Source organism: Ahaetulla prasina, chromosome 3, assembly GCF_028640845.1.
Source record: "Ahaetulla prasina isolate Xishuangbanna chromosome 3, ASM2864084v1, whole genome shotgun sequence".
In the NCBI taxonomy this organism is placed as follows: Eukaryota; Metazoa; Chordata; class Lepidosauria; order Squamata; family Colubridae; genus Ahaetulla; species Ahaetulla prasina.
The window spans coordinates 152,105,015-152,131,501 of record NC_080541.1 but is presented as its reverse complement, the minus strand read 5'-3'; the positions used below and the strand labels follow the sequence as shown (position 1 = coordinate 152,131,501).

The following is a 26,487-nucleotide window of genomic DNA, read 5'->3' as shown; positions in this document are numbered from 1 at the left end:
TTTTTCCCTCCTTTTCGGAAAATGTCTACTTTCCTAGAAAAATATTAGATTCAGAGAGCCCTGCTCTTCACCTCTTCTTTTCTACTTGTTAGGTACGTTTCTTTTCTTTTTTCTATAGTTTCAATGTTTCTTTTTTCCAGCTCCATTTTTCAAGTTCTTCTCTACATCCATTTTGTTATGATTCTCCTCCTCCTTTATTTTAGTTCTATTTGTAATTCTACCTGGGCTTGGAATTTTAATTTGCTAAACTTCAGAGAGTCGATAGATCCCGTAAGAGACTTCTGGCATTACAGTCTTGGAATCTCACTCGCTATCCCTTAAAATGTTGACTGCTGCTTGGATAAGCAGATATGTTTTTCCAATAGCATAGAGTAGTGTTTTTCAACCTTGGCAATTTTAATGGCAGATGGGTGGCAGATATCTGGACACACACAAACTGAAGCCCAGACATCTTAAGTTGTCAAGGTTAACAAACACTGGCATAGAGAGTAGTTCTGTCCCTTAATGGTTGTGTTAGAGTAGCCGATGCTAACCTAGCTACTGAGTCAAATTTAGAAGCTAAGAATGCAAATAACCCATCAATCTTTTTAATATTTCTGCTATAAAGAATTTAAACAGAAGAAATAGGGGAGGTGATATTCCAGTCAGGTAATCACAACATTCCTCAAAGAAAGAAAAAACAACATATATTATTACCGCAGTTTTGGTATTACTCAAGGCTGCCCTCCACTGTTTTTGATCCCATCTCTGGCACCATATAGCAACATGGAGGCAGGAACCACTGATTGAAAGTCTGGAGGTTTCAACAAACCTTCTTCTCAAGAAGCCCACTGGATCTACACAACCTGGCTTCACTTTCTGCCCTGGTGTTGGTACTTGCCCAATATTGCTGTAACCACTCACCTTCCAGGAGACACCTCACCTGGTCTTCTTTCTGGGCCGATTTGTGATAAAGGAACAGCTTATACAACTTGGGATGGCCTTCTGGAAGTGACTTTCACACCCTTCACTTTCACCTCTTTTGCAGATTCTTGACTAAAAGTATTCTCCTATTTCTACAGAAACAACCTGAACCTTATAGCAAAATCCTCTATTTCTTTTCCCTGGATATCCCCCAGTGTAATTCCAGCTACATCAAAACTATTGGGAAGATAGTACACTGCTGCTTTATTTCCCATTTATGTCCTTGGATTTCTCTCTTTTTCTTTTAAAGGAACAAGATTTTCTCTTTACCAAGGAGGCCTTTTGCCCATGTGATAAAAAAAAGGCATCTCTCCCTTTGAATGTTGATTAAAGCACAGATGCTAGCCAAGAGTTCAAATGGTAGGAAAGCAAGCTATTCCACAGTGAGATTTGTAGAACAAAGCTTTGTGCCTCAAACTTAGTAGCCTGGAAATGCACAAACAGCAATAACCTTTTAACTTTTGATGATGATGATGTTGTTGATGATGATGATGATGATGATGATAGAGTTTGTTGCAGAAAATTAAATCCAGAAAGCATACACAAGTAATTGATGCAGCAGGATTCATTAAATAAGAAACTTCTTTATATACATAATAACACATGAGACATATATACAATACCAAGACCGGTTCTCAGAATCAGAAGCATAATCAAGCAGTTAACAGAAGGAAGGACAATAATAGGAGCACATAACTTATATTTATACATCTCTCAGTTAACCTAAGCCACGCCCAGGCGCCAAGCTGTTTCAGCTCCCAAACAGCCTTCATTGGCTGATTTAGTTGCTATGGCCTATACACTGGCTGACCTTGTTGCCGTGTCCTATTCCAGCCAGTCCCCAATGGCTGACCTGTTGCCATATCTATCCCAGTTATGAACTCTCATACACACTGACAAATAATTATTTTTAATTATAATAAAGCAGGATAATGTTGGTAGAAATAATAGCCCTTTGTGGGCATTCCTATAAACAAATGCATTGAGGAGGGAAGGTTTGAGATGGATATGTTTCTTCACATATTGATTTTTTTAAAAGAACCTGTATCTTTTTCAGTGTTATCAGAATTAGATTAAAGTTGCAAACACACTGCCCCTTTTATAAGGAGGACCCTGCCAAATTTCAGACACAAGGCATTTTAGTAGAAGAGAATATATACTGTATAGCTTAGGTCATGAGTCCCCAAACTTGGCAGCTTTAAGACTTGTGGACTTCAACAAGTCTTAAAGACTTGATGGAGTTGGAGTCCACAAGTCTTAAAGCTGCCAAGTTTGAAGACCTCCGGCTTAGGTTGACCTGTGGAATCCTTAGTGTTCTCAGAGCTTGGTTATTTGTTTGAAGACTTTGCATTACCCAACTAGCTAACATCATCATTGCAATGATGTTACCCAGTTGGGTAATGAAACATCTGCTAGCAAACAACCAACCACAGAAGGAATTTTACCATGGATCTGATCCCCTTTACAAATTTGAGAAGAAACAGAAACTTGTTTGGTGGTCTAATTCTGTGATAACCAACAATACAGAGGCACCCTTTCCTAAGAAGCCTGACAAATTGTTAAAAGAATGGTTTATAGCCTTTTACATTAAGTGCCATCAACGTTGATTTTCAGGATGGGAAGACAGAAAATTAACTGCACACATACACTTCACTAACACCACAGGAAAGCTCTTTAAAGTGTGACAGCATGGTTGAAAAACCACTATAAAGAGTGGGGAACAGCATGTAGCAAACTAGTATGACCGAAGGGCTGCTGATTAATGGTTGAATTGAAAGGTAGACTTGTCAGTCATATCTGTCAATCACTCAACTGCTTCTTTTCTCATTCTCTCTGCTTCGCCCTAGCTTCTAGCAACATGAAAGCACAGTGACCTCTTTGGCAAATGAAATAGCATTTTGTAATCTTCCAGAATGTTAAATTGCTCATGAAATTTTATGACAGTGGCAATCAGTTTCTGGTTGTTTCAGACGAAATTCAATTTGGGAATGTGGCACACAGAACTGATCCAAAACAGCCTAATTCAGCTCAGAATTTAGATGAACCAGATGCACTTCATTTAAAAATATGAAATATCATTTAATTTCATTCAATAAATACCTTTGGTCCACGTGATCTGACAGATTTTCCCATTAGTTTCTCATCATCAAGTTCACACTGTTCCAGAAGATCCAATATGTCTTCTTCCTGAAAAGATACATTGTTGAATAAATGTGAAAAAGTCAGAATACACACAACATTTAGTACGTTGTGAAAACTACCCTTTCCCCCCCCTTATCTAACAGTGTCTGGATCCTAAAAACAATGCCAATGGAAACTTGCAATTATTCTTGTTGAGGTAATTAAAACAGTTGAAAGATAAACTATGTCTCCACCTCCAGTTTAAATAGGGCTATTTTAATAGCTTCAAGGATTATTTTCCATTTTAATTTATTTGGCTATTTGTATTTACTTCTTCCCATAATCACCACCATTCATTACATACTTTTGCCAATGATGTCCAAATGAGTTACAGCTGTCACAAAAGAACTCCACACTTTAATCTCTTCAGCCAGGTCCTGACAGTCCTTTCCATCTCTTCCACCTCTATCCCTCTGAAACAACAATTACACGGAGTTTGGAAGCACAAGAAAGAAATGTTGCCGCAAGGTGACAACACGAGACCTTATACCTCATGAGTCATGACAAGAGGCAATTGCAAAGTTGGATCTCACCTCTTATTTCATCCGCCATAAGAGTCCAGGCTTGGTTCTGTGCAACTTCCACCTTTTCCCAAAATTGAAGGAATACCTTAGTGGGCATCTGTTTGACTCAAACGAAGAGGCAGAAAGGACTTATCAGGACCTGGTTGAAGAGACAAAGTGTGGAGTTCTTTTGTGATGATTGTCCACTGTTGGCAGAAGTGTGGAGTGAATGGTGGTGATTATGTGGAGAAGTAAATACAAATAACAAAAGTGCTCAAGTTCAAGGATTATTGTCTGTTTTCTTTATTAAATTATCCCTATTTAAATTGAGTTATGGAGGCGAAGGCGTCACTTTTTATTCAACTCCTATATAATTGAATTTTGCCGTATTTTATTGATAGGTGCCCAAAAGCTAAACTTTTAAGCTGAAAAAGTTTTGATTCCTGACTAGGCAGTTGAACTCAATAATTTAACCCACGGCAATCCTATACACTTATTGATCTATGAACATTAAGATTCCACAGTGAAAAGACAAGATTATACTAGCTAACCACAGCTAAGATCACTACATAGGAATTCCAGCATAGCTGTCCATGCAAAGTCCATTTGAAACAAGCCTGAAATGAACAAGCAGTTTAGCATTTCTTTAAAAAGTTGCTTGAGGTTTCAAAACCAAGCAACATCTATCAGATCTTCTCCCTGGAACTGCTGAAGTAAAATGACATCTTTTTCTCTTTCAGGGTGCTATTTGCAAACTTGCTAGATGTGTAGCCAGAAAAAGTGTATGGGGAGGGGGGACAAACCATAATTGGAAGCAACATGCAAAGACATAACACATGGTTTATGAATCCTTAATGTATGGATCCAGCCATTCTGGTTTTTAAACCAACATTTAAAAGTAAGCAAATGCTACAAAACTGGAAAAGTGTACTTTTTTCCCATCAAGCTATGTTTGAATGATTAGTAAAATGTATAAAAACAATGTTGGTTTTGCTGCGGTATAAACACAACGCTGTTCGACAGTACTACAAATTGGATGAGAAGAAAAAAAGAATCTAAACATTTTAGTATTTCTACATAGAAATCAATTATTTGAAACCAGTTAAGTCAATAACAGCACTACTGATACCTTCATCCTTTTCAAAGGGTTGTTAATTTCCCGTTGAAGTGAAGCTGCCCTCCCAGCAAGAAATGTTTGAAAAGCTGTGGCTAACAAACCTTCATATTTTTCAAGTAGAAGCGTATCATCGGGAGGGTAAATACGTCTACAATATGAATAAAAGAAAGGAAAAATCTATGAGATGCGAACCATTATACAACCCATCATCCTATATACATGCTTAATTAAAATGGAGTTAAACAAAATGTATGGCTTCTGTTGTTTCAATAATATAAATATATATATATACATATATTAGATTGCATTGGTTTATGCACAGAGCTAAACCACAGAGATTTTCAGGGAGAACACCAATTTGGTAATATATTTAAGCAAAACACAGACTGTGAAAACACTTATTCTACTTAAAATCTACTGTATTTTCACTGGAGAAAGGAGACACTACAACTAAAAAAGCAAAATAGGAACAAAGCTTGTCTTTATACAAATAATAAGCTTAAGTGTTCAAATACTCACTGTAATGTCAACCAGGTTTGCATGAGATGTGAAACATTATATATTGTATTCATAATTCAGAGACAGAGAGAGTGAGTTTGAGAAGGACATTACAAAAACCACAAAAATTGCATTAGACATCTACTACTTTCTTTCCGATAACAGCTATCAATTATAACTCATTTCCTCCTTTCTATTCAGCTGAAATGACTGCTCCCTGTTCCCTCCGACCACACAGATTATAATTTATTATTAATATCCAGCTTGGCTAGTATGGACTGCTGGGTGACACATACACAAAAAAGTTCCAGACTTCAGGACAGATGCCTGCCTCTCCTTCTGTCATTTACAAATTCTGGAATACACCAGAATTAAAGCTGCTGAATAGATAAATACGCAAAGTATTACAACTGCTTTGGAATCTCACTAAATCTGCTATACGTAATGGCAATATGCAATGGATGTTTTGTTTGACAAAAGGAAGTTCTTTCCAACATACAACTTTTCTCTGTGATGGTATATTTCAAAACACATTACAGAGTAGGCTATACGCAGTATCACAAATTTTACACACATCAAGACTATTATTTGGCAGTGTTAGAATAAAGGGAGAGGGAAATTATTCCTCAATAGCATTGCTAAGGATGATTCAACCATGTTGAACCATGCTCAACCAACAATGCTTTTGTGGCCAATAATTAATAATCAAAAGTTGAAAGAGAAAGGATAAACATTTTCAGTCTCTTTTTGTTTGTCTGTTTCTTTTGTGATCAAAATATTTAAAAATGAAATAAGAACATTACTAGATTTCAATGGTATAAAGTGAAAAGCTTCCTAGGACTAAAAAAAAGAGGTAGGGAGCTGAATTCTTCCTATACACTACATCTATTAGCTGCCCAAACTAATCAAGAAAAATTAAATCCCCTAAACAATTCTGAAATTCCCTATAGTCACACCAAGACCTATAGTTTCTAGCAGCAGACACATAAGGATACTTTAATTAAAATGTGGCACAGTGGTTAGACTACAGTATTGTATGCTAACTCTGACCACAGTTCAGAGTTCAATCCTGATGGGCTCAAGGTTGACTCCACCTTCCAGCCTTCTGAGGTCAGTAAAACGAGGATCCAGATTGTTGGGGGCAATATGCTGACTCAGAGAGGGCTGTAAAGCACTGTGAAGTGGTATATAAATACTATTGATAATGGTATATGTCATCTTTCAAAACTTGGTTTTCCCAAGGCATCTTAAAACACACAAATATCACCCAAATGAAATATCAAACAAAACATAGTAATAAAAATATTTAACATTATATCAATGCAAGGAGAAGTTCTAACAAAAAGCTTCCAAAAACACTATAATGAACACATTACCAGATTAAGATATCAGAAATAATAATCATGATTTTTTTTCTGATTCCAAACTAATAAACAAGTTGGTATCAGAAGAATCTAATTCTAGAAACTAGGCTGGGTGGTATAATTTTTCATTATACTGCAAGGGCTGAAAAAGTATAAATTTTAAAATCAAGATAGTAAAAAATTAACACAGACCAAATTTCCTCTGTCCTTACTATAAATTTTATAAGATCTTATGCAACAGTATGCAATCAATTTTATCTAAAATTTTATTAGATGTCAGGGGTTTTTTCCTTTTTAATTGGGGAGCAATCAGACACCAGGTATTCTGCTGCTAAGGTAAAGGTAAAGGTAAAGGTTCCCCTCGCACATATGTGCTAGCCGTTCCCAACTCTAGGGGGCGGTGCTCATCTCCGTTTCAAAGCCAAAGAGCCAGCGCTGTCCGAAGACGTCTCCATGGTCATGGGCCAGCATGGTTAAATGCCAAAGGCGCACGGAACGCTGTTACCTTCCCACCAAAGGTGGTCCCTATTTTTCTACTTGCATTCTTTACATGCTTTTGAACTGCTAGGTTGGCAGAAGCTGGGACAAGTAACAGGAGCTCACCCCATTACATGGCACTAGGGATTCGAACCACTGAACTGCCGACCTTTTGATCAACAAGCTCGGGGTCTTAGCCACTGAGCCACCACATCCCTCAATTCTGCTGCAACATGTCAGTAAAACACATTATAAAGCTCTTAAAAATAGTTCTCTATTTTTCATCTTTCCTTATGCTGCATTTTGAGATTCCTTTCAGAAGAAACACGTTTCTGTATCTCATTTTTAAAAAGAGCTATCATGATTTTTAAGGAATTCCTGATGCATGACAAGACATTCTTCTGTAGTCTATCAAAAGAACTTAGGCTGATAGTGACATATCTCAAAATCTGTCTTAAAGTTTAACAGAAAGAAAAACTCAGTAAGTTTTTGCTTTTATCATCTGAGATCAATTGGGAAAAATGTTGTTTAAGAAAGTTGGTTTGGTTATGGCTTTGATTTCATACTACATCTGTCTTTATACTAAACTTCCATTTTAGCCAGGAAAGATTTGCCTCTGAATAGAGGAAATAAATATCTCTGAGAACTATAGAACCATGATGTGGTTGGCAATAGTATTTTGAGAACACATAGCCTACACTCATCCTAAGGTCTATTATTATTAGCCCATTTCATCATTCAAGAAAAAAGCACCTTTACGCAAGCATGATACAAGCAAAGTGAATTCCATTCTAAATCAAATGAATCCAAGATATACTTTGAATTAGGAAACTAGGGATTACATAGTTACCTATAATTTCCCATGTGCCTGTTTTCATGCTCTTCTTTGGAGATCTGCCTGCGTACTTGTGCAAGTCTCTCTTTCTGGAAGCCAAGAACATGTGGAAATGACTGAACATACCGCTAGAGAAAAAGGTAGAAAACATGGCTCCTTCATTTATATATACATAGATGTTTAAATTACCAGTTCTTCTCTCCTCCTTTCTAGGGAACGCCGTTGCTTTTCCCAATCAGAGGATATAGGTGACAGCCTTTTCATCGACCCTTGGCCGTATAGTCTCTTCTGAGCTTCTGCTTTTTGCTTGGCTAAATTTTTTCTTTTATCACTTGTCCTGAAAAGAAAATACTGGAAAAGATCAACAAAAGCCAACCAAGTGGGTTTTCAGCTTTTCTGGCACAATGATGTCAGAGTCTAGGACTATCTTTATTTGCTAATGACCGGCAAGATCACTTTTTTCCCATACCTACCAACCTCCCAGATGGAAAAACACAAAAAGTTTGCCATGTTTGCAGAAATAGAGGTCGTCCATTTTTTTCCTTTTGCTACACGGCAGCTATTCCAAGACCCTTTCTGTTTTCATCCAACTTCACTGGCAAACCAATGAGTGCTTGGTACTGACAAGCAGTAATGGAGGGGAAATAGAAGTTGCTACTACTACAACTGCTCTTCCCAAGGAGAGAGCAGATGGGAGCTATCTCTGTTAGCCAGATAATGAACTATCAGAAATAATTTCTCCTCATAAACAATCATCCTCAGTTGGTTATTAACGCCATGTCCTGAAAGGATGGTGAACGCCTGGCAATTGCCAGACCTTGTTGCTTTCAGATGCTTTATTTATTTATTATTTATTTATTAATTAGATTTCTAGACCGCCCTTCTCCCGAAGGACTCAGGGCAGTGTACAGCCTTATTAAAACACATAGGTACACAATAAATTTAAAATACATTTAAAATGAAATATTTAACCGGCCAATTTAAAACTAAAAACGGTCAAACGACCGATATAAAACCCTAAACTATAAAATCATAAATAGATTAATACAATTTAAAATAAATTAAAACTAAGTTAAACTAAAATATCAAAATTAAAATAATATTTAGGCTAGTCCCGCCCAATTGAATAGCAGAGTCTTCAGTTCCCGCTTGAAGGTACGGAGGTCAGGAAGTTGGCGTAACCCAGGAGGTAACTCATTCCATAGGGTCGGTGCTGCCACAGAGAAGGCTCTCCCCCTGGGGGTCACTAGCCGGCACTGTTTGGCTGATAATACCTGAACAAGTAACTCCTCCTCCTGGACAGATGGTACCAAATTCCAGATATTGGAATTCCTACCATCAACTAGATTAGAGGAATACACAATGTCCTCAGAGGCCTCAGTTATAATAAGCCCTTTAAAAAGAAATCATATGGCTCTAGACATTTTCACACTCTAAGACAACATGCATAGATATACAGTAGTACCAGTCTCATTGTAACCTTCTGAATCCGATCAGATGGACAGAAGAGACACAAATGCGTCCTTCTTCTGCCTCAAGAAATTGCTTCATAAAAAATCTGGCCAGACCAGTATAGTTCTTGGATCAAACTAGGATTTAACTTACTCTTTTCCAATAATGACAAAGATTGTATTATATTTGGATTAAATACTCAGTGTCAAAAAGGATTTAACTTAAATTATATGACAACAATTTTTGGAAAATATGGTAAATGGCACCTCTATTTCTTTTATAACCAAAGTAAATAATGACAACTGGCCTATGCATATTTACCTGATGTTGAGAAGCTGTAATGCATTCAAAAGGACACCTTTTTTCACATCATAATCAATTTTCTGGTCAGTACCAAAGCTGGGGGCTCGATTAATCTGAGAAAATTTTTTAAAAAAGGCAGAACATTTTCAGGAATGTTAAATACAAATCATAGTATGTACAAAACTTTCCATCACTCACATATATTCATGTACCACAGACCAAGTTTTCAAGATCCTTACTTGCAAATGTAGCAAGCAAGCATATTTTTCTATCTGAAAAAAAAAATCCTCTTAAGGATTTAAGCAAGATTTACACAAATGCTATAAATTTTATGGCATATGAAATATCCAAAATAATGTTACATTTAAAATGTGTTTACTTTGCCTGTATTATTTATCAATTTGTATTATGATTGGAGCATGAACACTCACAGTTGAAAAAAGAGTAAATGTTTGCACTGTGCAGTGTAACACGTTTTAATTTATATTTCAAATGTTTAATGATTTGTATTATTAACTTTTAATTTTTACATAAAACTAATAATGTAAAGCTATTAAAATGTATTTTATTGTAGGTTTGAGAGAAAACTACTGCTACCCATCTCCACAATCCCAAACTCAGACACACCAACATCAGCCAAGCCTCCTACAACCTACCCCATCCCACTGGGCCCACCACCTCTGGTGATTACAGAGAATGAGGTACAAGGTCTATTTCACAGCAAAATCCAGGAAAAGCACCAGGCCCAGACAAGATAACTCCTTCTTGCTTAAAAGCTTGCACTGACCAACTGGCCCTCATCTTTACCCGCATCTTTAATAAATCTCTAGAGATGTGCTATGTTCCTTCTTGCTTCAAATGCTCTACTATCATCCCAGTGCCAAAGAAACCCTTCATCAAGGAACTGAATGACTTCAGACCGGTTGCTCTAACATCTGTAGTTATGTAGACCTTTGAAACACTAGTGCTGGCCCACCTGAAAACCATCACGGATCCGCTGTTAGACTCCTTGCAATTTGCCTACCGAGCAAATAGATCGACAGATGATGCTGTTAATATGACTCTGCACTACATCTTACAACATCTTGAATCTCCAAAGTCCTATGCAAGGATCCTCTTTGTAGACTTCAGCTCAGCATTCAATACCATCATTCCAGATATCCTTCTAACTAAATTAAGTCAGTTGGCTGTACCTGACTACACTTGTAGATGGATAATGATCTTCCTAACAGACAGGAAGCTGCAGATGAAGCTAGGCAAAATCACATCAGATACCTGTACAATTAGCACAGGAGCCACCCAGGGCTGTGTGCTCTCTCCACTTCTCTTCTATCTATATATCAATGACTGGATCTTAACAGATCCCTCTGTTAAAATACTGAAGTTTGCAGATGATACAACAGTGATTGGTCTCATTCGAGACAAAGATGAATCTGCATACAGAAGGGAGGTTGAACAACTATCCTTGTGGTGCAACCAGAACAATCATGAACTAAATACACTCAAAACTGTAGAAATGGTGGTAGATTTTAGGAGAAACCCTCCTATACTACCACCTCTCACAATACTAGACAACACAGAATCAACAGTAGAGACCTTCAAGTTTCTAGGTTCTATCATATCTCAAGACTTAATATGCACACCTAACATCAAAAACATCATCCAAAAAGCACAACAAAGAATGTTCTTTCTGCGCCAACTCAGAAAGCTGAAACTGCCCAAAAAGCTGCTGATTCAATTCTACAGAAAAATTATTGAGTCTGTCATCTGCACCTCTATAACTGTCTGGCTTGGCTCTGCAACCAAATAAGACAGACACAGACTTCAACGGATAATTAGAACTGCAGAAAGAACAATTGCTACCAACCTGCCTTCCATTGAGGACCTGTATACTGCAACAGTCAAAAAAAGGGGGGGGGCTGTGAAAATATTTACAGACCTCTCACATCCTGGACATAAATTGTTTCAACTTTTACCCTCAAAACAACACTATAGAGCTCCGCACACCAGAACAACTAGACACAGGACAGTTTTTCTCCAAATTCCATCACTCTGCTAAACAACTAATTCCCACATTGTCAAACTATTACTAAGACTGTATTACTATTATTCTTCTCATCCTTCCTAGTACCTATCTCTTCCTACTTATGGCTATAACCATGTTGCTTGTATCTTTACAATTTATATTGTTTTACTGTTTCCTAGTATGATTTGATTGCTTATTAGTACCCTATGACTATCACTAAGTGTTGTATCTTATGTTTCTTGATGAATATATTTTATTTTTTCTTTATGTACACTGAGAGCATATGCACCAAAGACAAACTCCTAGTGTGTCCAATCACACTTGGCCAATAAAGAATTCTATTCTATTCTATTCTATTCTATTTCTAAAACAAAAAAATCAGAAAAGCATAGGAATATATGTGTATATAGAAGGTTATTATGCTTTGTAGAAAAAAAGGTGGTATGTCAGGATATTATTCCTTCTAACAGAAAAAAATTGAGTAAAGTTCAAAAATATAGAATTAGTTACATTTCACTGTTCTTCCCAATATGATCACAATTGGGAATTCATTGCCCTTTTAGGAGATTGAGCCTGAAGAAGGTGTCAAATACACAGCTGAGTCCCTTCGCACCTACAAGAAATTAAATCCAGCCCACCTTGAATTCCTTTAACTCTTATCTACTGCCAACTAACCATTAATAGTTCAGATTCTTGTAGAGAACTTTAGCATACAATAAACCTATATATTCATTTGAACTGCCTGGAGTCTATATTTCCTGCACTTAATAGCCCTCCAATGCTATTATCTAGCAGCTCAGGCAGTGTGGCCAGTTGTGAAGGATATTTGAACCAGTAGTGTAGTAAGATATGGTGAACCACAGATTCCCCATCCATGATATAGAATATTTCATGGAATAAATCTGAACTCCATGCTATTTAAAATCACTGAATATAAGCTATCATATAAGCTGTATGGTAGCTTATTTCAACAGCAAATCAATAAAATTTGATAGAATCAACTAATAATAGACCAATCAATTATTTATGCAGTGGACTACAGATAATAATGCTGCTACTCAATGAGTGCACCACAATGATAGATTAGGTGCTGTTCAATATCTTGGGGACTATAGCAATCAGTACATTTATGTGGAATTGGAAATTATCTTCCTCTTGCAATACCAAGCCAGCAGTCACACAAATTCACTGTAAAAGTTTTGCTAGTAACATTTTCTCAAACAGCAAAAAAGCTGTTATATTTTGATTTTTGAATTTGGATTCCCCTGATTATAGTAAGTATTGAAAACTAGACAAAATCCGTCACAAAACCTAGAAGTTCTCTACTTTTGATTTTGTGCTTTGGTTGCTTAATATCAAGTTCATAGGTTTCTGCAATCCAAATATGTATTCCGACAGAAAATAATAATTACAATGGGCTCTCCTCTCTAAATAACAGGAAGAAAGATGTTAAGCCACAACCCTCAATTCTCACAAATACTAAGCTGCTTAAAAATTTATCTCCCAGAGTTGGGGATAAGCCAAAACTTGCTACTTTTTTGTTCTAAAAATAGTTTTAGTATACTTAGCTAAAGTATCGTTCTATTGATTGTATTGCCTATGACTGCTCAGAGTTGTAGACCAGCAATATTGGGGTGTAAAAGTTTCCCCTCCCTTAGCTTAGATCCTGAGAACAGGAAAAGTATGAAATGATTTATTAAGATAATTTTAATTGTTTAGGCATTTAAAATCAAAACTAATATTTTAAACTGGACCCCAAAACAAATTCTTAATCAATGAACGTTACGTTTGTATATTCTTCTTTACTGGCTTCACTTAACTGCAAACATCTGCAGTCTGGAAAACTCAGATTATCAACACAGAGTACATCACAATATATTCTGCTGTCAGAGTTGCTTTGCAGAGTGAGATGGGTGGCATATAAATTAATATGAATGAATGAATGAATGAATGAATGAATGAATGAATGAATGAATGAATGAATGAATGAATGAATGTATTATAACTTCTCAAGTTGAGGTAACACCAAACTGGAAAAAGCCATTTCTAGCTACAGCTACCCTGTCATCACCCAGGAATAAGTCTCTGTCTAGAATCTTTCCTAACTATAGTTTTCTCCTTTTATCCACTTCCAACCACCTGGTTGTATTTTCCCAATCTTTTTACCTGGGAACCCTACTCATTCCCTTCATCAGCTTTCTTTTCCCAACTATGCAGCTCTACAGTTGTTATTGAGATGTGTTAAAACTGCAGATCCCTTAATCCTGTATTCAACATTGACTAGAGATCCTGAAAGTAGAGATCCTGAAAGTAGAGATCACATATGATGGAGGAGAACTATTTTCAAACACATTAATCTATCTGTAACTCATTTACATTATTTAAATTTCTTGGAATTTTAAAGACAGTTGAATAAGTACCTGACCATAACAGGGTCACCTGAAGAAACAGGTTCTCTTCAACATGGAACCCCTTACAATATAGATCTCTCTCTATTCGTATATTGTTGATTGCAAATGCTAATACAACATTATCCAGACAAATTAAAGATGGAACAAAATAGACAAGATTACTTTATTTGGAACAGAGCATTTCATGTTTTACCCACTAGATGGTGTAAAATACTTGTAAGAGGACATACAAGCTTCTGCTAGAGGAAAAGCTATGTGAGCATAGCTGGAGAAAAGAGGTCCTGATTCATGGTTCAAACATGTAACTAATATTGTCCCTATCATGTTTCATCTGAGAATATTTTTATGGTACATTTCTAAAAATATCAGCCTTGATCCAAAAAGCTGTTAGTTAGCGCAGGATAGATAAATAACAGGTGTCATCATAATCATTGTCATGAGTATCATCCCAAATTACTCCATCGCAGGTTGAAGCCCTCCCTTCTCTATAAGGAGAAGAGAAGATGACTGGCTCAAAGTCAGCCAGGAGTGGAACTCATGGTCTCCCAGCTGCTAGATCAGGGCCTTTAACCATCACATAACAAAATATTGTATTATAGATTATGCATACATACATGTTGTTGTATTAGTGTGTCTGTGTACAGAGTATGTATTTTCAGGAGTCACTTCAAGTGGCTCAGTGGCTAAGATGCTGGGTTTGTCAATCAAAAGGTCAGCAGTTCAAATCCCTAGTGCCACATAACAGGGTGAGCTCCTGTTACTTGCCCCAGCTTCTGCCAACCTAGCAGTTTAAAAGCATGTAAAAAATGCAAGTAGAAAAATAGGGACCACCTTTAGTGGGAAGGTAACAGTGTTCTGTGCGCCTTAAGTGTTTAGTCATGGCGGCCACATGACCACGGAGACATCTTCGGACAGCTCTGGCTCTTCAACTTTGAAACTGAGATGAGCACCGCCCCCTAGAGTCAGAAATGACTAGCACATATGTGTGAGGGGAACGTTTACCTTTACCTTTATATAAACCAATAGTTAGATAAAGCTAAATGTTTCCCCTGTCCAGTCATGTCCGACTCTAAGGGGCAGCACTCATCTTCATTTCTGAGAGACCAAGCGTTGTCCAAAGACATTTCCATGGTCATGTGGCCAGCATAATTATATGCCAAGGCACATGGAACATTGTTACCTTCCCACCGAAGTGGTACCTATTTATCTACTCATATTTGCATGCTTTCGAGAACTGCTAGGTTGGCAGGAGCTAGGACAAGTAATGGGAGCTCACATGATGCTCAACTTTCAAATCCGGGCTGTCTGCTTTTCAGCTGACAAGCTCAGCATCTTTAACTGCTGAGCCATCGCATCCACTTCTAATGGTTAGATAGGAACACCTGATTTTTAATTCAACAATGGTACTGAGTGGCATACCAGTCGTGATTTTTTTAAAACTTTTATACACTTATTGAAATTATTCTAAAGCTGCTCACCTCTAGTAGCCATGGCTTGAGTTTCTTGTCCAGCAGAATATCAAATCCCAGAACTTCAAAGCAAACGCTGTCACTTCCAGGAGATTGTCCTGGTCTACACATACGATAAGCATGAAGGACATGTGGCTCTGCTACTATAAGTGTCTTCACCACTAACTCCTGGGAGATTGTGCAAAAGGTAAGGACAGCAGAGTAGCACAATTATTGTGTTTATTTGACTTTTACAGAAAAACATTCTATTAAAGAGCAAAATACGATAGACTTTTAAATAAGAATTGATTGTTAGCTGGGCTCTAAATGTCAAAAACTCCAGGGGATATAATATTTAGGATCTAATTAGGACTGCAAAAGGATTCTAATAATTTGTTCAAAACATTATTCAGTTTCCTGGAGGGTGTGGGGAAATCTGGTACTTTGCCTGTTTCCCCTCTGTGACATAATGACAAGATTCTACACACAACAGTTCTTTTAGTAATTTCACCGCATTGAAAAAAAATAAATAAGGACTTCAGTTGCATGCATCAAAATCCATATTACGTCCTGGTCCAAGAGATACAGTACAGAGCATTACCACTATGATGCCCAAACACAGAACAGCTATTGCATATTAGTTTTCTCTTACTGAAATATCATTCCAGAATTTGGAAACGTCAAGGTGATTTGTTTGCAGAAACTCAGTAAACCACTTTATAGAGCGCTTACTGCCTTTATCTTCTGTTTCATCCCGTTCAAAATGCTCATTATGCTTATTCACAGAGTAGTTGGTCAGATGCATATACAATTGGCTCTGAAACAGAAATCAGAATGTGATTCCTGAGGGACAAGTAGAGAAAGAGTTTACAGTTCTATTTAAAGAGAGAATTAATGAAGATGATGCTAATGAAGCAGGTTTTACATTGGAGAAAAGATATTTTTTATTGCTTAGTTTTTTAAAAGTTAAATAATATGAAATACAACAGAGGAATAAAAAATATGCATGATATGGGGAGGGAATCAACCTTGTAGTTTTTTCCTTGATACAGAATAGTATTTACCTAATTTATTTGTTATTACCTAATTTATTTGTTTATTTATCTAATTTTATTCATCTAATGAAATACCAAGGTTGGAAATTCAGGATAGACAAAAGGAAAAACTTATTTAAATATGCCAAACTAAACTATTCAAATTTGCTAGCATAAAAATTGGTAAAATGAGTAAATCGATGAAGAATAAATCTATCTACTGTAGTCATGAAATCTGTATATTGTCTCCAGGATCAAAGGCTAAACATAATCCCATGGAGAATTCTAAAGGAAATGAATTTGCTGGACCCTTTTTAAATCAGTGCTTAGGACCGAACATGGAACCAAGATGGCACTGGTCACACATCCAAGTTGGTTGTAGATGAAGGTTGTGGATCCATCCTGGCCTTTTTAAGGCCTCTCAGCAGTTGTTGATACCCTCAATCATTGTATTCTTCTGACTCTCAACTCAACAGAAATTTTTTAAAAAGCCAAATATAATCATTCCAAAACAATTTCTCTTGCAATCAATACCTAGCTGTTCTCTATTACAATGTATACTGTAAGTTTGCCTAAGCATATGCTGTTGTACTATTTTTATTCACCCAAACCTTTACTTACCAGATTCGATTCATTGGGTGGATGATATTTCTCTGTGCCCATTCTCACTAATCCATCATGATATAGAAATATTTTAAGTGGATCACATGAAGTTACCAGAATGTATACCCTTAAATCAAATTTGTAACCTTCCATAAGGAAGGGCTTGTCAAGGTATTCTTGAACTATGAGGTGGTCCTGGGAATGAAGTTTTTCTGCATTTCTGACAAGGGAGATCCTGATAAAAGGCAAAAAAGAAAAACTGAAGACTTTTCATTCTGGCTAATTATTTATTTTTAAAAAAATAATGTCTCTTAAATACTGTATTTTTCGGAGTACAAGTCGCACCAGAGTATAAGATGCACCTTAGTTTTTGGGGAGGAAAATAAGAAAAAAGATGATTGGCAGGTGGATTGGCTTCCCGGAATACCCCCAATCAGCTGTTCCCAGAGGTGAATTTTAGCAACAGGTTCCTTGATTGTGAGCTCTGTGCCTTGCTTTTTTTTTTGCTTTTTTTCTGCCTCTGAAACTCTGTTTCAGAAAAAACTTTTTTCTGCCTCTGAAAGCACCCGAAACAGAGCTTCAGAAAAAAAGCCTCTGAAGCTCTGTTTGGGAGCTTCTTTTCTGAAACTCTGTTTGGGGACTTTGTTTCTGAAGCTTCGTTTCTGATGCTTTTTTCAGTCTCTGAAACCTCCATTTGAGAAGCTGGGCGGGGCTACATTCAGAGTATAAGACGCATGCAGATTTTCACCCTCTTTTTTCGGGGAAAAAGGTGTGTCTTATACTCCAAAAAATACGGTATGTAGTAAGATACTGGTTTCACTTCTTTTAAGCCAGGTCTATTAAGCCGCGGTGGCTCAGGGGCTAGGACGTCGATCGAAAGGTCGGCAGCTCAGCGGTTCAAATCCCTAGTGCTGCCATGTAACGGGGGTGAGCTTCCATTATTAGTCCCAGCTTCTGCCAACCTAGCAGTTTCGAAAGCACGTAAAAATGCAAGTAGAAAAAATAGGAACCACCTTGGTGGGAAGGTAACAGCATTCCATGCGCCTTTGGCGTAGAGTCATGCCGGCCACATGACCATGGAGATGTCTTCGGACAGCGCTGACTCTTCGGCTTTGAAACGGAGATGAGCACCGCCCCCTAGAGTCGGCAACAACTAGCACGTATGTGCGAGGGGAACCTTTACCTTTACCTATTAAGCCTACTTCTTAGGCATGTACATCAAATCTATTATACCGTATAGATTACCAAATATTTGAATAACTTTCAGCTATAATTATTGTGTTATATTATGCTGTGCTGTGCTGTGCTGTGAGTTGGGCAGTTACATAAAACTTTTTAATAAATAAATAATAAACAGATTATTACAGGTAGTCCTCAATTATTACTCATTCAGCAACTGCTCAAACTTACAACAATGCTGAGTGATAATTACAACCGTATGTTGTACTTACAGATTTTACAATCACCTACAGTCAGGTGATTGTGATTAATGACTTTCCCTGCCAACTTTCCATAAACAAAATCAATGGGGAATCCAACAGGAAATTGTGGTTATGTGGTGTGCTTGTGGTCCTTGCTTAATGACAGCACTGGGACTGTCAAAGCTACTGTCAATAAGTGACACAGTCGCTTAGGTTTTTTTATTTATGGCCACATCCCTTAAGGATAGAGTTTCCAGTCCCAATTAGCGTTGTTAAGTATGGACCACCTGTATACAGAAACAAAACTAACAAATCCAGTCCACTATTTGGAAGGAAATGTTTGTTGCAAGTATAGTAACAACAGCCTGCTTACTGTCCTTGTTATTAAGGAAAGCATTTTTGGAAAGTCAATATCTAATTCCATTAATATAAACAAGCGTACTCATGTGGAAGAATTGGATTACCACTGCACCTACCCATGTCCCATGGCCCCATTAGCTGGCTTGACTATGAACGTTTTCTGTCGGCGCTTTCTTTTAAGTTCTTTTACATAGTTCTGGAACTGAGTAAACTCTGCTGGAAAAATCCACGTCCGAGGAATGAAACTATATTCCTGTGGCTGAGATTTGATCATTCTGGGGGGGAAAAAAACCAGAACCAAAAAAAACCAGTGCATTTTCATTATCTGTGGTTTCAATCTGATTTAATTCAGGGTTTAGCAGCAGCAGACCGGACAAAGAAAAACATATTCATATATTGTATACTTAGAAGTTATACAGATAGGCCTCGACTTACGACCATAACTGAGCCCAGAATTTCTGTTGCTAAGTGAGATGTTGTTAGGGGAGTTTTGCCGCATTTTACAACCATTCTTGATGCCGTTGTTAAGTTAGTAACACGGTTGTTGTGAATCGGGCATTCCGATTGACGTTGCTTGTGAAAAGGTCACAAAAGGTGATGACATGACCCCGGAATACTGCAATGGTCGTAAATATGACTCAGTATCTGAATTTTGATCACGTGACCATGGGGGATGCTGCAAAGGTGGTAAGTGTGAAAAACAGCCATAAGTCACTTTTTTCAGTGCCGTTGTAACTTTGGTCACACTAATGACTGTAAATCATTACAGACTGTAAATCATTACAGGGCCTCTGGTGGCTCAGGCTGGTAAGACAGTCTGTTATAAACACAGCTGCTTGCAATTACTGCAGGTTCAAGTCCCACCAGGCCCAAGGTTGACTCAGCCTTCCATCCTTTATAAGGTAGGTAAAATGAGGACCCAGATTGTTGGGGGCAATAAGTTGACTTTGTGTATAAATATACAAATAGGATGAAGACTATTGCTTAACACAATGTAAGCCGCCCTGAGTCTTCGGAGAAGGGCGGGATATAAATGCAAATAAAAATAAATAAATCAAGGTCTACCTGTAGGTTAAGGGCATTTATCCTCAAATATATTTTGAATTGCCACTGAAATGCTTTATTGGAAACCATAACTCAACAGGGAAGGTGCCAAAGTTAAGATTATCCAACAGTACATATTACCATTGTAAAATCTGAATTTCTGTGTGTGTCTGCATAATTTCTTTTTGTTCAAAATGTTACTTTCACACTTTCCCAATCAACTGAGATGGAAACGTTTAGGAACAAAAGTGCACACTAAATTGCTTACAATTTATTTGTACTCTCTTTTTTTAAAGGAGGCGGAAAAATATAAGAAGATTGTTATAAGAATTACCACAGAAATGACAGGTATAAATAAAGATCTTCATATCCCCAAAGGTTGTACTAAAGAAATGTTGATTCAAGTCAGGTACTACTATTATATTCGTCACTTTACAATAAACAGAAAGCAAAGCAAAACAAGAACAGAACCATAACAACTTTCCTGTCATTCTTTTAATTTGGCTGAGAGATTGTATACAATTACTAATCGCTTATGTGGGTACAAAACTTGCAAAAATGGCCATCTGCAGATCCAGGATTGGAGCCAAGAGTGTCAGGGTCTGTGTACAATAGAGAGCCTGTTACAAAAGCAACTAGCTAATTGTGGAAAGAACACTTCAAAATGAAAACAGAAAAACCCACAACCATCATGGCAATTTTTATAATTATGCTTACAGTTATTACAGATCCCAAGTAATGGCAGTACTGTGATTCAGGATTGTAGAATTGCTTTATTGCTTTGCTTAATTACACACCACCATGATTTTTTTTTTGGATATAGGTAGTCCTCAAGTTACGACTGAAACGGAGCCTGCTCATCCTGGTGGTAACTGGTGACAGTCGTAAAACGGTTGGTCACATAACCGACCCAATTTTACAAACTTTTTTTATGGTGGTCGTTAAGTTGTTAAGTGAACCAGTGGTTGTTATGGGTACAGTTTTATGAAAAAATGGAAGGAAATGCCATTTTTCGCAAAACCATCATAAAATGCATTGTGTGATTGCAAGATGCTGCAAACAGCCATAAATGCGGCCTAAATGTCAAGTCTCCAAAGCACAGTCATGTGACCGTGAGGGGGAAAATGACTATCAAAACTTGAATCTGGGTTGTAAGTCACCTTTCTGTCCCACCCCATAAGTCTGTCAGAACTTCGGACAATTACAAATCAAGGACTACCTGTACTCTTAATGTCACAAGTATATTCAAACTAAGATTAGCCTCATATCTTCACCCCATCAATTGATCCTGATATTAGATGACTCGGATCCTAAATACCTGAAAAATGTGAACTGTATTTGACGTGATAGAAACTTCTTACTGGTCAAAAAGTGATGAACAACATGCCTTGTTAGCTGAAGTAACGCTTCAATACAGGTATAGTCCACTTACATCAGTTCATTTAGTGACCATTCAAAGTTACAACGGCACTGAAAAAAGAGACTTATGACCGTCTTTTCACACTTACAACCATTGTAGCATATCCATGGGCACATGATCAAAACTCAGATGCTTGGTAAAAACCATACATTTTAGCATCTTTCTCATATCTTGATTAGATTTGCATATGTGGCCACTAAGCTAAATCAATTCCTTGACTATTCAGTTCTTCCTTAGTTTTAAGTTCCCCTTTTTCATTTAAAATGGCTTTTATAAAGAATCAACAGAACTAGTCCACATACTAACAGGGATAGATGAAAAAGTAATCAAAAAAATTATAGCTACTTATTGAGCATTAAAATGGAAGAAGAGAAGTGAAGGAAACAATGATAGTATGGGCTAAAAATTTTGGTTATACTATAGAGTTAGATAAATGTTAGAAATTGTGGGATAAGAATTATAAACCAACAATGTCAACTGTATATTAAAAAAAATCTATATAAAATGTTTTATAGATGGCACTTTTCACCAGCACTTTTTGCCAGCAAGACTGGCAAAGATGTTTCAGGTCATGTCTGCTAAATGTTGGAAATGTAATCAGACACCGGGTTCATACTATATGTAGTGGACATGCCCAAAGGCAAAAAAGTATTGGAAAAAAACACATACATGGTTAGAAAAAATGATAAAGCAACACACAGATTTAAAACTAGAAATATTTTTGTTGGGTATTTTACTGGAAAAATACAATAAAGGGAATACATATTTAATTTTACATGTGTTAACAGCAGCAAGAATTGTGTTTGTACAACAGTGGAAAAATGAAGAGATTCCTGCTGAGGAAAATGTAATTTAAAAAAATACTAGAATGTGCAGAAATGGATAGATTAACACTTAAATTAACGAGAAGGAAGAAATTGAACATGGGATTTGTTTTATCAATGGCTAACTAGCAGAAACACAAGTTAGAAACATGGAAGCATAAGAGAATGATTAACTACATAAGGAAGGTCCACAGAAATGGATAAGCAAATACTATTATTATGTGACCAATATTAATGTTATATTATTTTTATTATGATTACTATTTGTCAAAAGTAACCATACTCAGACCAACCCACTGTTTATGTAGACATTGAATTTTTTATATTTAATAAAAACTTTCTAAAACTTGGGGGGAAAAACACCTCAGATGCTTGCAAGTGGTTCATATTTATGATGGTTGCAATGTCCCGGGGTCATGTGATCAACTTTTGCAACCTTTTGACAAGCAAAGTCAATGGGGAAGCCAGATTCACTTAACAACCTTGTCACTAACTTAACAACTGCAGTGATTCACTTAACAACTGTGCCAAGAAAGGTCGTAAAATGGGACAAAACTCATTTAAGAAATGTCTCACTTAATAACAGAAATGTTGGGTTCGGTTGTGGTCGTAAGTCAAGGACTACCTGTAACTCTGAAGGTTGCTATTGAAAGTCAAGACTAGGTCTTCTCTAATCTGATGCCCTCTGGATATATAGAATTATATCTTCCATGATCTCTTCTTGGGATATCAGTTGAGAATGCTCAGAGATATACGAACAAATTTGAAAGATGCTATTTTGGGGAACAGTGAGCTAGTTTTTCCATGGGGAAACTGTTATGGGATGCTTTCTCCATACAACTGAATCTGTTCTCTATTTAGAAAAGAGGGAGGAAATCCCATTAAGCTACAAAAGGGGCCTAATCAATGAAAGGGAAAAAAGAAAAGAAAAGAAACCCATTCTACAGAGCCCCTTCGGTTTTTCTAGAAATCTGGAAAACAGACAATTCAAGTATCAAACAAAGAAGCATTCGTGCAGGCTTGTCTTCCCTTGGTTTAAGGCATTAGTAATGCTCAATTAATTTGTTCAAGCTCTTTTTGAAATAACAATTACAGTAAAGTGGTTAATGTCAGAACATTTTTTTCTGCTTTCTGAGCATTGAAAGTATTGATATGAATGCTTCCCTCTTATTATGCTATGTGTTTTAGGATAGAAAAAGGCAAGCCACAGGCAATGGGTTGTTATGACTAGCCAGACCATTTCTGCCTTGCCCAAAGCTCCTCAGAATCACACCACTGAAAAGTATTTATTTTTATCCCACCTTTATTATTTATTATAAATAGCTCAAGGAAGCAAACATATCTAATACTCCTTTCTCCTCCTATTTTCTCTCCACAAACAATCGTGTGAGGTGAGTCAGGGTGAGCAAAAGTGATTGACCCAAAGTCACCAGGCCAACTTTCACACGTAAGAGTGGGACTAGAACTCACAGACTCCTGGTTTCTAGCCTGGTGCCTAAACCACTAGACCAAACTGGCTGGCAAAATTGCTGATTTTCAGTTTGATTTTGTTTTTAAAGTAATGTTTCAAATAGATGTGTTAACCTCTACTAGTCCTAATCTATTTATTTTTTTAAAAAAAATATTTTTAAAAAAAGTCACAACATTTATTTTTTTAAAAAGTCACAAAATTTGAGAATTAAGAGTTTTATCACACGCACAAACATACACGCACAACATAATTATAGCTCAGATCACTATAAAGCAGCTTTCTGAGTTTCTAATTATACTTCTCTGCTACCTTAGTAAAAAAACCAAGTCATTATCTCAAGATAACTATTTTTATGCTTGTAAATTTAAGTGTTGGGTATTATCTAGCAACTCTTAGCATAAAGTAAAAATCAAATTAAGTATTCAAATTAAATGTATATTAATATGGATTGCATGTTTACAAGATAGAAATATTTGAAGAATTCCTTACAAGAAAACTTTTTTTCCATTTTGAAATATTTTTCTGTTGCTTATGAACAAACACAAAGAAAACATAATCAAACTGATTTAAAAAGTAACTTTTCCTGGATCAGGCCAAAAATCCATCTTGTTTGCCATGGAGGCTAACTGGAAGCCTTCAAGAAGTTTAAGGCATAAAGCAGAAGTGGGAAACCATGGCCCTTTTATGACTTGTGGACTTCAACTCCCAGAATTCCTTAGCCAGTTATGCTGCTCAGGAATTCTGGGAGTTGAAGTCCACAAGACATAAAAGGGCCATGGTTCCCACTCCAGGCATAAAGCAGGCAATTTTCTTATGTAGTTGCCCCTGAACTCACATCAAATATCACTTATGGCAGCTGCGGGACACATGGCTGTCCTGTAGCTATTGATAGATCCATCTTTCATAGCTCTTTGGAAGAACTACCAAAGACTGGTAGAGGACCAGTTTATTTTGGACTTTAGGAACTGGATGACATTCAGGAACTACTAATGACTAATTGGATATCCAGTAAAATAAACTAGTAGCTATATTTAAACTTCTTAACCTGCACTGTAATCAACTGTTCTCCATTATTAAAAAAAAAGAAAAAGAAAGCAAATTACTTAGTCATGTTTCGTGCCAAGAAGTCCTTCCTACAGATTTCCCCCATTCCAGGAAAATGGTTGATTCTCTGGTTAAAAAACAAAAACAAAACAGAAGACACACATGAGATAGGAATTTCTGATACAAAGCTGATACATATTGAAGCTGAAGAAGAGTCAATAACTATAAGTGCAAGATAATATTACTAAATATGTTTTGAAGCGTCTGACATTTAGTAAATAGTGTGTTGACCAGAAATACGTACAGGTAATGGCTCGCTAACCAACTTTCTCATTTAGCAACTATTCAAAATTACAATGATTTAAAAAACAAATAGCTTTGCATCCAGTCCTCACATTTATGACTGTTACAGCATACCAGTCTTTTGATCATGCTTTAGGTGCTTTGCAAGCAGGGTGCATTTGCAGCCATCAGTGTCCCGCAGCCATGTGATTGACATTCTTGTCAATCAACTTCTAACAAGCAGTTAGAGAATGTGAAAGTAAAATTGCAAAGTCATTATCATGTGATGTCTTGCTTAATGACCAAATGGGAAGTGACACCGCAAACCCACCATGGTCACACAATCTTCTGCTTAGCAATTGCGGTGCTTAACAGCAGACTTGCCAGTCCAAATTGTGGCTGCTAAGCAAGGACTACCTGCATGGGCTCTTTAGCAATCTTACATAGAAGGTGTTTAATATAATACAATCTTTCTCTTTTTCTCTCAGTTTAGGAATTTGGTCCCAGATTGCTGAAATCCTGAACAAACTATCAACTAGGAACACAGTGGCTCTTTGTTTCTTACTATTTAAAAAAAAAAATCAGATTTGTCCACTACAAGTAAGGAAGTAAGAATATTGCAACACTAAAATAGCAAGTGCTTTTGTTTGGATATTTCACTGGTACAAGTCTCCCATCCAAACAAGAGGAAGAACAAACACTAGATAATGTAGCTAGTAAGTGTAACCCTGAAGAATCATTGGCTTGCTTGAGGCCTCATACAACATATAAGAATACTTTATTTACTTATGGAATTTATAAGGCTGCCCAACTCAAAATTTATTATTCTGAATATTTGCAAAGCTGCTGCACTAAGAACCAATAACAAAGAGAGAAGTATGAGACAACTTGGAAGATCTCCTTGACAGTAATGATCTATTCAGGACTAAACTACTACTCTAAGATAGTCTAGCACATCTAATCAATATAGCCAAGAGATTTTAGCATAAATTTGCATAAGTCTCCAGCAAACTCTATTGATGGTGTCTTGCTAGATGGCAGTACCTAGTTAAAATTGGTAATCTCAAACTAAGTACAGTCTGATCACTTGATGAGGGTAATATTAGGGCTTTGAACTAGACAGTGAAATAAACACACATACACTCAGACACTATCCTAGAAGAAGACAAGGACAAACCATTCTTGAACCTTTGCCAAGAAAACATAACCATGTCCATAAAAATACCAGAAGTCAAGTCCCCAGTGAAACAACATCTGTAATACCCTGTTCTAAATTGACCCATGTGTAGAACTCCGTTCCAATTATGACTGTCCATGTAGTTTGATTTCTGCTAGAAATATGACAGGCCTCGGCTGCTGTAGAGGTAATCTTGAAAAAGATACATAACAGTGGTTATAAAAACATG

General features: G+C 36.8%; 1 protein-coding gene across 1 annotated transcript in view; it reads right to left on the bottom strand.

Annotated features, from left to right (window-relative positions):
• The window catches only part of TTLL7 (tubulin tyrosine ligase like 7), an 89,679-nt gene that overhangs the window by 45,273 nt on the left and 17,919 nt on the right, over positions 1-26,487 (bottom strand). Inside the window, exons 6-15 of the mRNA XM_058178249.1 lie at positions 24,859-24,926; positions 19,113-19,271; positions 17,234-17,450; positions 16,231-16,395; positions 15,609-15,767; positions 9,712-9,806; positions 8,128-8,275; positions 7,954-8,027; positions 4,777-4,912; positions 3,064-3,150 (exon numbers count right to left, since the gene is read on the bottom strand). Of these exons, the coding sequence (XP_058034232.1) occupies positions 3,064-3,150; positions 4,777-4,912; positions 7,954-8,027; positions 8,128-8,275; positions 9,712-9,806; positions 15,609-15,767; positions 16,231-16,395; positions 17,234-17,450; positions 19,113-19,271; positions 24,859-24,926 (1,308 nt within the window). The remainder of the gene's footprint in view (positions 1-3,063; positions 3,151-4,776; positions 4,913-7,953; positions 8,028-8,127; positions 8,276-9,711; positions 9,807-15,608; positions 15,768-16,230; positions 16,396-17,233; positions 17,451-19,112; positions 19,272-24,858; positions 24,927-26,487) is intronic.